The sequence below is a fragment of the Odocoileus virginianus genome, chromosome 3, assembly GCF_023699985.2.
Source record: "Odocoileus virginianus isolate 20LAN1187 ecotype Illinois chromosome 3, Ovbor_1.2, whole genome shotgun sequence".
Taxonomy (NCBI): domain Eukaryota; kingdom Metazoa; phylum Chordata; class Mammalia; order Artiodactyla; family Cervidae; genus Odocoileus; species Odocoileus virginianus.
In genome coordinates, this window is record NC_069676.1 from 10,311,702 (window position 1) to 10,323,176 (window position 11,475).

Genomic DNA, 11,475 nt, shown 5'->3' on the forward strand with positions numbered 1-11,475 from the left:
CCCGCGCTCCTGGAACCGGCTAAACCGGTCTGGGAGCCGCTTCTGGGCTGGTCTTGACCTGTGGACGGGCCCTTTTCCAGCTCAGCGGAGTCCAGGGCTGGGGCGTGTGTTCCTTAGGTCCCACACAGTGGAGGAAGTAGGGGTGGGTGGGGGTGATAGCGAATCTCTAAATGGGGGGAGGGGCACCACTAGAGCTATCCCCTACTTGCTCTCCCTCAGGGCAATCCTCTCTGGACGTCGGTTTCCCAGTGTGTGAAAAGTGGGCATTAAAAGGACCCGCCTTTGTAAAGTAATTAGCCTCCAACTAATAAAAATAAATGGAAAAATAAAAATAATAAAATAAAACCTCATAGAAAAAAAGAAAAAGGACCGGCCTTAAAGCAAAGTAGCAAATGCATCATTCATTCACAAAAACCACTTAGTAAGCGTCTACTGGGTTCATCTCTGCCCTCATGGAGACCGCAAGCTAGAAGAGGAGACAAAACCAAAAGCAAATGTAACACTGAAACTGTGATAAATACTACGACCACTATCACCAATACTGCTACAAAGTAGCTCGTGATCAGAATGGAAATTAACATAGGGGTCTTAGACGGAAATGGAGGGTAGAAGGGAAAATTCGGTGATGATTTGCCCTTGGGCTAAAATGAGTTAACTAGGTGAACAGGGAGAAGCTGGCCTGGTGGCTTAGTGGGTAAAGAATCTGCTTGCAATGCAGGAGACTGCCTGCAATACAGGAGACTTGGGTTTGATTGCTGGGTGGGGAAGTTCCCCTGGAGAAAGAAATGGCAAGTCACTCCAGTATTGCCTGGAGAATCCCATGGACAGGGGAGCCTGGCAGGTGGGCTACAGTCCACAGGGTTGCAAAGAGTCAGACACAATTGAGTGACTAAACCACCATAGGGAAGAGAAAAGAATCTTAGAAGATAACATATACAAAGGTCCTGTGGCTGGGAAGATTGTGGAAACACAAGAAACAAAAAGTGGGTCAGTGTAGCCAGAGAATGATGCAAGATTAGCCAGGGATGGGCAGAAATCGAGCAGCATCTTTCAGTCACAGGAGTTTTGTCCTTCTTCAAGAAGCAGAATTTTCCTAATTCTGGGACGGGGGCAAACTGATTCAATGTTATTTAAATAACTTAAGGAATCTGTCAGAGTCTCTCCCTTTTCAGCTAGTCTAAGGACCTGCATGCATGCTTAGTTGTGTCAGACTCTTTGCAACCCCATGGACTGTAGCCCATGAGGCTCTTCTGTCCATGGAATTTTCCAGGCAAGAATACTGGAGTGGGTTGCCATTTCCTTCTCCAGGGGATCTTCCTGATCCAGAGATCAACCTCACATCTCTTACATCTCCTGCATTGACAGGCGGATTCTTACCACTGTGCCACCTGCGGAGCAGTAATTTAAGGATAGTGTTCCTTTGGCAACAATGTCTTCAACCTTCTTAATCTTCCTTTGTAACAAAGAAAGCTCTCTGGAACCTCACACTAGCTACTGTTTCAGTAGGGTCTTGTGATATTGTTTCATTTTCATTGTAACTTTTAAAACTGTTACCTTCCATGCATCATGCTGTTGTTTAGTCCGCTCAATTATAAATTGGCACTTTTCATGGGTGCTTGCCATCTATGTCTGCAAGGATTAAATTGTGTACTGCTGCAGCTGCTGACCTCCAACCCCCCAAAGGAGTTCAGGGTGGAGAGCAGAAATGAGGCATTCTGTGCTGGTGGTTGTAGCGGGGCTGGCAGGACAGGTCTTCAGACAGATAGTAGTCTCAGGAGCTGATTTTCTGAGCCTAACTCTTGAATCTCCTCATATCGAGAAAAGCACTAAAATGCTTCATGGTGAAGACTAGTGGAAGCTTCAGAAGACCAGGAAAAATCTTCTATAAAAAATTGTTTGCTTGATTGCCTGTACTCCCCCTTTACCAAAATCACATCCATACTGTCCTTTCCCCCTACATCTTTGGAATTGTTTCTCAGAGCTATCTGAGATGCTGTCTCCTGGGCTGCAGTTCTCATTTTGTCCCAAATAAAACTTAACTTGAAACTCTCATGTTTCGCTTTTTTTTTTTAAAGTCGACAGTCCTTAAGTCATGTCCGACTCTAGTGAGTGATTAACAAGTGAGTTAAAAGTTAGAAAAATACATATTACTTAAATAACAATATGTTTGTTAAACAGATGTGACAAAAATCCTGACCCTGAAATTTGGGAAATTCAATTATAAGGGCCATGGAAAGCCAGTGAGTAATGGGATAAGTATTAAGCCCTTAGCACCCCAGACAACCATATTCACTCATTCAGGCCTGGGCTAGGCATTCATTTGTGGAAGCGACATTTGAATGGGGGCATGGATGCTAAACCTAACATAAACATCAGGAGATGAGCAGTGCTTTAAGGAAGGCTGAGCAGGATGCAGGAGCAGAGTAGCACAGTGGGGGTGTTATTGTTATTTTGGATCAAGTAGCCACAGAAGGCTTCTCCAAGGAGGTGACATTTCAGCAGAAACCTAAAGAAAGTGAGGATGGACTTGTGCACATCTGGGAGAAGAGCATTGTAGGCATAAGGAACAGCAAGTGCAAAGGCCCCGGGGCTGGAATACACCTGCCCTGTTCTCCAAGCAGAAAGGATATCAGTGTACTTGAAGCAGAGGAAAGCTGGGGGAGTCATATGATCCAGTTTGCATTTTATAAGATCAGTGCAGCTGCTGCATAAAATAGATTGTGGGGGTCAAGGGCAGGGAGGAAGCCACTGCCCAATCCCCAGTGAGAGGTGGGATCCCAGCTCAAGCAGGGTGGCACCCAAGAGGGTGGGGAAAAGCTTGGAGTGGGATGGGAAGTCTAGCTGACAGCATCTAAGGGAAAGAGAAAAAAGAAGTCAAGAAAGATTCCTCCTCAGTTGAACTGCTGGCAGGAAGCAGCAAGAATCCTCTTTAGCTCCTGCTAGGTTTGGAATACCTTAGACCCTCAAGGGAAGACACAGAGAGAGGGTTTGGCCAGACAAGTCTGGGAGCTGGGGGGGAAGTCCAGGATGGAGAGGGCCATTTGGGATTCAGTATAGAGGTGGGCTTCCCTGGTGGCTCAGACGGTAAACAATCTGCCTGCAATGTAGCAGACCCAGGTTCAATCCCTAGGTGGATCAGGAAAATCCCCTGGAGAAGGGAATGGTAACCCACTTCAGTATTGGCCTGGAGAATTCCCTGGACAGAGGAACCTGGTGGGCTACAGTCCATGTGATTGCAGAGTCAAACACGACCGAACTACTAATACACAGACAGACAGACAGACAGACACACACACACACACACACACACAGATACACATATAGAGTTGGCAGTTAGGGCCTGAAGACTGAATGAGCCTGAGGCTTCCCAGGTGGTTCAGTGGCTAAGAGTCCAGCTTCCAGTGCAGGGGGCCAGGGTTCCATCCCAGGTCAGGGAACTAGATCGCACATGCCACAACTGAAAGATCCCGCATGCCACAATTAAGACCCAGCACAACCAAATAAATATTTTTTAACAAGAAAAAAGACTGAAGGAGCCTATCTAAGGTTGACTATAAATAGAGACCAGACCAGGGCCTGAGGCAGGAACTGTTGGTGAGGTGGGGAGTAAAGCAGGAATGTGTGGGGGTTGGGAGGAAGAAAGAATTAACCCTGTTAGACCGTTAGGATTAGAACAAACTCCGGAGCTGAGAGGGGATCTCTTATTCACATTGGCAGAGGGAGCCATCCCTCCAGCTCCCTGGCTTAGCACAGTGTCTATACCCACTCTCCCATACATCACACTTGTATTGCTGCAGGCGCTTTTATTTTGTTTTCAAAACAAACTTTTTATCAAGCATAGTTGATTTACCATGTTACATTAGTTCAGTGGTACAGCAAAATAATGCAGATATACAGATAAATACTATTTTTCAGATTCGTTTCCAATGCACAGATATAGCTATCTACAGATATGGAATATAGTTTCCTGAGCTATACAATAGGTCCTTGTTGTTTCTATATTTTATATATAGTAGTACCTGCCATATGTGCTTTCATTTATTTTTTAAATTTATTTGTTTGGCTGTGTCAGGTCTTAGCTGTGGCATGCTGGATCCTCATTGCTTCATGCGTGATCTTTCATCGTGGCACACGGACTCTCTAACTGTGTCTCAAGGGCTTAGTTGCTCTGTGGCATGTGGGATCTTAGCTCCCCAACAAGGGATGGAACCCATGTCCGCTGTATTGCAAGACAGATTCTTAACCATTGAACCACCAAAGGAGTCCTTGTATGTGCTTTTATTTTTTAATTTTATTTATTTATGACTGTGGTGGGTCTTAGCTGGGGAACGCAGGCTTCTGCTCGCTGAAAAGCACAAGCTCAGTTGGTCTGAGACATGTGGTATCCTAGTTCTCCGACCAGCGATTAAACCCATGTCCCCTGTATTGGAAGGCAGACTCTCAACCACGGGACCACCAGGGAAGTCCCCTTGTATGTGCTTTGAAATGAACTGTTGCCATTCCAGCCTCTAACAATAATAAAGTACTAACAATAAATAATAATAATTATTATTATTAGCCTCTAAAAATAATAAATCATAAAGTGGCATGCCTTGCATGCCAGGCACTTTGCTAAGCACTTTATGTGTATTATCTCACTTAACTGTCACAATAAACCCAAGAGCTAGGGACTATTATTGTCCATAATTTACAGTCAGGGAAACTGAGGCCCAGAGAGATGAAGTGACTTGCCCAAACGGGCACAGCAAGTAAACTGGTCATCTGGCCCTGGAATCTGTCCTCATCGTGCCACTTCCACACCTAGGCTCCATCACTCAGCATGATGGTTCTGAGTTATTTCCACCCCCCCACCTCCCCACTCCCCAGGAGATCTTTCTGGCTGAGGACTTTCAACCTTTAGGGAGGGAGTGGTGAATAGTCCACATTCTACCAGACCAGTCCAGTCGGATGGGCATGTAGGTTGTTTTTTCAATTTGTGCCCATTTTGGATAACACTGTAGTGAACACTCTTCTGGAGCCTCTTTCTGCAGGTCTGAGGTTCCCTGGGGTATCGGTTGGTCATGAGATCGGTGACACTTTCAGTTTTCACAGCTGTGGTCCAATCGATCACTGCCCAGAGGGTTTGTCCCAATAACCCAAGGCCATGTAATGGGGTGGAAACTCGAGGTCTCACCAAAGTCGATTGTTGACAAAATTTTCAACTTTGTCTATTCTTCTGGGGCATGAATACACATTCCTTACAGGGAGGCCTGGCCAGCTGCAGTCCTTGGGGTCGCAAGGAATCGGACACGACTAGGGGACTGAACAATTCTTATGCTGAAAGGGGGCTTTCCAGGTGGCTCAGTGGTTGACGAATCCGCCTGCCAAGCAAGAGACATAGGTTCCAGCCTGGGTGGGGAAGACCCCTTGGACGAGGAAATGGCAATCCACTCCAGTATTCTTGCGTGGGAAATCCCATGGACAGAGGAGCCTGGCAGGTTACAGTCCATGGGGTCGAAGAGACACGACTTACACAGACTAAACAGCAACAACAAATGGGTGAAATAGGGTCTTGGGGAGGAGAATGAATTAAGGGGATGTATGTGTGTTGGGGGCGCGGGGCGGGCGGTGTTCTGCCTATCTCCCACGGCATCGTCTCCAGCCCTCAGCCCCCGCGACCTGGCGCCGGAAACCCCCAGGCGGCCCCGGCGGGGGCGGGGGTCGGCCTAGCAGCTTCCCGCGGAAGGAAGCGCCAGGCGGTTCCTGCGACAGGATGCGCGGTAATGCCCCCTCCCCAGTCGCCGGGGACTTCCCGGGCCGGGCCAGGTTCGCGAGGGAGCTGCTCCCACGCGGACGCAATGAGCTACCGCCAGTAGTGTGGGGTTCCAGTCCCCCCGCTACATCCCTTTGGGGAGTTGTGGGTCGATCCCCCAAGTGGGCGGCAACTGAAGTCTCACATTTCCCCGGAGGGAAGGCTGCGGAGGAGGCGAGATCCCCTTGGGGTGAGGGGTGGGAGGTGGGGTGAGGGAGGAGGCTGAGGGACACTGGGAGACAGGAGTGCGGCGGGTGAACGAGCCTGGAGGCGAGCCGGGGGCGGGCGTTCTGGGGCGGAGCCGCCCCTCCACCGCGCCCTCCTCCTCCTCCCCTCCGGCCTCGGGGTCAGGTCCCCCGGGTCTCGGGAAGCCGCGGTGGCGGAGCCGGCCGTCTGGAGGCGGGGCGGGAGCTTTCCCGGAGCCTCCCGCCGTCCTCACTCCCCGCACCTGCGGCTCCTTTGTCCTCCCACAGCCCCCACCCCCACCCCCTGGGGCGACGCCGACTGTCACTCTCCTGAACCGGCGTTGGGGAAACTGTCAGGGTTTTCTCTCGGGTGGCGAGCCTGGGGACGGGGTGGGGCCAAAGCCAACGAGTACTCCCACGGGTATTTCTAAACCCACAGCCTCGAAGGGAAGTTGCTGGCGCCCATTTTGCGTATGAGGAAACCGAGGCTGGAAGCTCAGGTCCTTGCCTGAACCACACAGTTACACCGCCCGAGACTGGAACTGGGCGTAAAAGGGCGCTCCAGAGCTCACCTGTCCAGCCCCACCCCAATCCTGGGAATCTTGCCGATTCAGTTAATCAAGTGGGGGGAGGGTAGCTATCCTTCTATTCTCCAAAGGAGGCCCGATACCCAAGTCGGCTAGGGGCACTGTACCCAGCAGTATCCCCCAAACATCTTAACTCGGAAAGCCACCCAGAGTTGTAGGGAGGGGGTGTGTGTCCAAGATCCCTTCAAACGTGCGACGTTTAAGGAAAGGTTGGAGCGCCAGCCGTCCAGCACGCAAGTGCTCTGGTAAAGAAAAGGGGTCGCCCCCTTCCCGCCCACTCTGCCCACGTGGTAGCGGTCAAACCGGTTTCTGGGGCCCCAGCAAGCCGCCGCCAGCTCTTGACCCCTTAACCCTGCCCCTCCCCCACCAGCGAAGAAAACCAGACGGGCTGCGCAGACTTTGTATACAATTGGTCTTTATTTTCCTATCTGGCAAAAAGGCCAGATAGAGGGAGTTACCAGAATCAACCAGTAAAGGCAAACAGAACCCCAAAACGCCCTGGCGAGAATCTCCCGCCTCCCCCATACTGGCCCAGTCTCGCCAACCACTGATCCCTTCTCAGCCCTACAGCGCTCTGAGCACCCCTCCCCCCATTTTTGTGATTCAGACCAGGAACGTCCGGGTTGATTGTGCCTGTGGGTCTGAGGGTCAAGCTTGAGACGGTGAATAACATCCCCACCTCTAATGCACCAGATGAGAAAAAATTTTAAAATGAAATTAGATCAGCCCTCTACCTCCGGAGGCGTAGGGGCTTCGGGCAATAACCCGCAGCAAGGGAAGGCGCAGTGACTCAGGCCGCCCTCCTCCCATTCCCCAGGGCGGTCCACACCCCAGGTCCTCCTCCCGGCCCCCACCCACGCATGGCAGCAGGAAGCTCCCCACGTCTGCCCCATGACGCAACGATGACCGCTTGCACAAGTATGTCACAGGAGGGGGAAGGGGAGTGCCTGGAATTCTCTGAAGTTGGAAACGCAAACACCAACGATTGAAAAACCTTATTGAGAGGGCAGCATAGGCCCCAGTTAAAAAAAACGTCCGACCCTGAGGAGTTTCAAGAACCAAGCCTCCCGTCTCCCAGTTCCAGAAGGAGTCGGTGAGGTTCACCTCTCAGTCCGTTAAAACAGCACCGATGGGAGCAGCAGGTCTGGGGGGGAAGGCGCCCGCCCCCCCGGCTCAAGCTCCTTGGCGTCGCCGCTGCACACAGGTAGCGACGGCTCCCCGGGGCCTCTTGGGGCCTCTGGGCAGCCCGGGCGACGGCTCCTCTCCACGGCTTCCGCGAGCGCTCCCCCGGGGGTGGGCCTCGCCTCGGGTCTGCGTACTCTGGCCGACGGTTCGGCCCGCGCTCTGGGCTCCGGTAGCGCCGCTCAGGAACCCTCAGAAGGCCACCACGGCCCGTACCAGCACGTTGAGCATGTTGTCCGCCGGGCGGCAAACCGGCTTCGCCTCGCACGCCGGGGACGCCGTCGGAGAGCTGGCAGCGGGACTGCAGTTCAGGAGGCCGGAGAAGCGCCTCTGCAGGACGCGCGCCAGGTTGGGGAAGGCGCCCTCCGCTTGCGCCGGAGGGGGCTGCAGGCGATCAAGGACCTCCGAGGAGGCCCCTTCCTCCTCCTCTTCTTCTAAGCGGGCTTTCTTGCTCGGGACCAGAGTGGCGTCCGCACCATCGCTAAAGCTGCTGCTCCGCCGCTTTCGGCTGATTTTGGCGGGGCGCTGGACACAGCGGGCGGGGGTCTCCTCGGCTCTCGGTGCCTCCTGCGTGTCCATGGGTTCCGGAGAGGGCTGCTCAGCGTCGCCGGGAGCTGCCTTGGCTGCGGCTTCCGCTTCCCGAGAGTGCAGGCGAGGGTCAGGGGAGCGGACGGGCGGCAACAGCACCTCGGGTTCCTGGGCTCCCACCTTGGCGGAGAGGTAGAGCTCCCGAGCGCTGCGCATGACCAGCGACAGCTGTAGGCTCCGGTGCAGCCGCAGGCCACCGCGCTGCATGCGCGAATGGTACATCTTCCACACCGACAGGGTCATGATCCGTTGCGCCTCTTTCTGCACTTCCATAGCTGCTCGACGGCGACGGCGAGGGCGGCAGGGACTCCCGGCTGGGCACGGCAGGTGGCAGGTGCACTTCGGAAAACGCGCTCGTTCACGCCACTCTCAGCAGGACAAGCCACGCGGAGACACTACCAGGACGCTCTGCCCCGGCGCCCGCCACCCGGGCCCTTTTGTACCCGGAGTGAAGTCACCGAGACGCCCCGCCCAATCAGAGAGCCGCATCCGGGCTTTCCGCGACGCCTCGGCGAGAACTCCTTAAAGCGACAGGGTGGAATTTACTGAGAGAAGAAAAGGGACCCGAACTCCTGTGAGAAGCGTCCCCCAATCCAAGCTGAGCTCTCAGGGTGGTCTGCTTTCTCAGGGCCGCTCACTGAACCCGCGCGCAGGCTCGGGGGAGGGGGGCCGTGGGTGGGGCTCAGGGGCCCCCCCACCGGTTGTGTCTGGAGACCCCTGTAGGTCATAGGCTGCACGTTTCCCTTCGCACCCAAGAAAACTTGGGTTCCAAACGGTAGCTCCCCGGTGGGAACTGTGTCTACCATCTACCAGGAGCCTAATTAATGTTTGTGGGTTTTTTAAATCAATAATGGTGCTGACAATTATTAAGCACTTGCTAAGTGCCAGGCGCTAAAGGCTTTCCTATCATAAACATCTCATTGATCTCTCACTTCCACTCCATGGAGGATTAGTTGTGTTTTATTTCTTTAGGCGGGGACACCAAGGCACAGGGACTCGTCCAATATTCGCTAAACGAATACTTGAGCCACAGCGGTGAAAGGGGATCAGCGGAGCCTCCAGCACGCCTGTCTTGCCAGCCTCCGCCCACCCTCCTCACTCCCCTTGTTTAGAGGCGGTAAGAAGGCAGGACACACTGACTGGCTCTAGGGCAAAGCTGCCCACTCCACGGGATGTGGATGTCTGAAGACACGAGCGCAGCCCAAGCTACTGTCTCTGTGCTCCGCATCGAACATCCCTCTGTTTCCCTCCGCAAGAAATCCACCGGAGGCGTCCATGCCCTAAGGCGGAGGACCAGGCAGCAACACTGCCCGAGTGAGCACGTGGCTGTGGCCCCTCAAACGACGCAGCCGAGCTCCGCCTCTGCTCCCGGGGAGGCGGAGCTGGATTGGGACTTGGAAACGGAGCAACGCAGAGAGAGAGCAGATGGATAGAAAACAGCGGCCCCACCTTCTGCTACGCACTAAGGTTCCAAGAAATATTTCCAGTTCCTCAAAAACCGCGAAATTGTTCGAACACTTCCCTTCATTCGTGGTGTGGGCCCTTTAAGGGCAAGCTCCCCCGCCCCCTCCACACCGGTGCGCGAACCTTCCCGCCACTCTGTCAGCCATACTTCCACAACTAAATTTGGAAGTAGTGACGTAGGGCAAGAGCGAGCCGCTTCCGGATGCCCTTATAAGGACAAGGGCCGGGAACGCAGTACGTGACTGTAGCCGGCCTCTTCCGGATGAGCGGGGGTGGTACCTTAGCCTCCCCGCACGCCCCTCCGCTCTCCCTCTACCGGCAGCTAGAGTTGACTGGAGCCCCCAGTTTCCGGAGCCGCGTGCAGCGGGGTCCGCGGAGAGTGAGAGGGAAGTTTTGCTTTTCCTCCGGAGGCCAGAAAGGTGTGACACCTCTCCGGGAAAGCCCCCTGCTGGCGGGCTTGCACTGAAGCCATCTCCCAGAGACCTACACACAAAGACCTTGCCAACACAAGTAGCAACTCCCTAAGGACCCAAGGGTCACTACATTCCTGTCCTCGCCACCCCTCCCATGGAAACTCTCCCAGACCCCCCCCCCCTTCAAGTATTTCTGCACCTCCACCAAACACTGATCTGCACCTTTGGAGCATGCTCAGATCCTCCAGCACCCAACCCCGGCACAGGGAAGTTCAGCAAGTATTCTCTCGTCTCTAAGAATTCTCCCCGAACTGTCTCCATTCAGCGATCCTTCCACATATTACAGCAACCTGCTGAGGATGCCCCCATTTCTTGTGCCTTTCTTCCCCGAAACTTCACAACGACATCTCCAGCTCTCTCTGACGCACAACAGGGGCAACCCTCCAAGGACTTCAGACATCCCGCTCCAGAAATCCGGACCCTACACAGGAGACAGCTGCTTCCCTCCTATTAAAAAACTGATTTTCCCAGCGACGCCACACAGAAGGGTTCTGTCACATAGGTGGCAATCCTATGTGTCCCTATCCAGACTTTCCCGGTCCCTCTTCACACGCTGAGGACTTCCCTGCAGACCATTCTCAGAGCCACCACCGCACCCTGTCTGGCGACCCCAAGGATCGCACCCAGAAAGACCTCACCACCACCACCCCTCGAAGCTTCTCTAGGGCCCCTACTCAGGGCCAACCCGCCCCAGGGCGATCTCGAGGCTTCCCTCCTCCGCAGGAAAAAAGAGGAGGGGAAGAGTCTCCCTCAGAACTTTATATAGAATGCCCGCACTTCACCCTGCCCCCAAACCTGCCACTCCGACCCTGGCCTGGGACCATCTCCCATCTCCTAGGACAGGATTTGGGTGCAGGCTCAAGGAGTCCATAACGACGGCCCACAAATGAATGAGCCCCTTCCCCAGCCATAATCTCGCCTGTTTTGAAGGAGACATTATGTACATTGCTCGGAAGGGAAAACTGAGGTTGCGCAGCAACAATCCGAGGGGCTGGGTCTCGAACCGAGGGATTCGGAGCTCTCGAGTCGAACCCAGTGAGACAGAACTAGGACACAGCTAGGGACCGAGAGCGAAGGGGCGGTTCTTGCAGACAGGAAACCGTCTCTGCCCACAACCAAGATGACTGAAGAGAGAGCGGATGTTTCCGCACTTCGGGCCGAGGGCCACTCTTTCTCCCCTGGCGGCCCCGCTCTCGATGGTGGCA

At 53.9% G+C, this 11,475-nt stretch overlaps 1 protein-coding gene across 1 annotated transcript; it reads right to left on the minus strand.

Annotated features, from left to right (window-relative positions):
* Window positions 1-6,967: 6,967 nt before the first annotated feature.
* Window positions 6,968-11,347, minus strand: IER2 (immediate early response 2). The gene is made up of 2 exons (XM_020887078.2): window positions 11,215-11,347; window positions 6,968-8,854 (listed from the first exon to the last, which is right to left on the minus strand). The coding sequence occupies exon 2, from the start codon at window positions 8,604-8,606 to the stop codon at window positions 7,938-7,940; it is 669 nt and encodes a 222-aa protein (XP_020742737.2). The 5' UTR covers window positions 8,607-8,854; window positions 11,215-11,347; the 3' UTR covers window positions 6,968-7,937.
* Window positions 11,348-11,475: the final 128 nt, after the last annotated feature.

Bases quoted from the DNA above. Each gene is read 5' to 3' on its own strand.
- IER2 (XM_020887078.2), bottom strand. From the start codon at position 8,606: ATGGAAGTGCAGAAAGAGGCGCAACGGATCATGACCCTGTCGGTGTGG.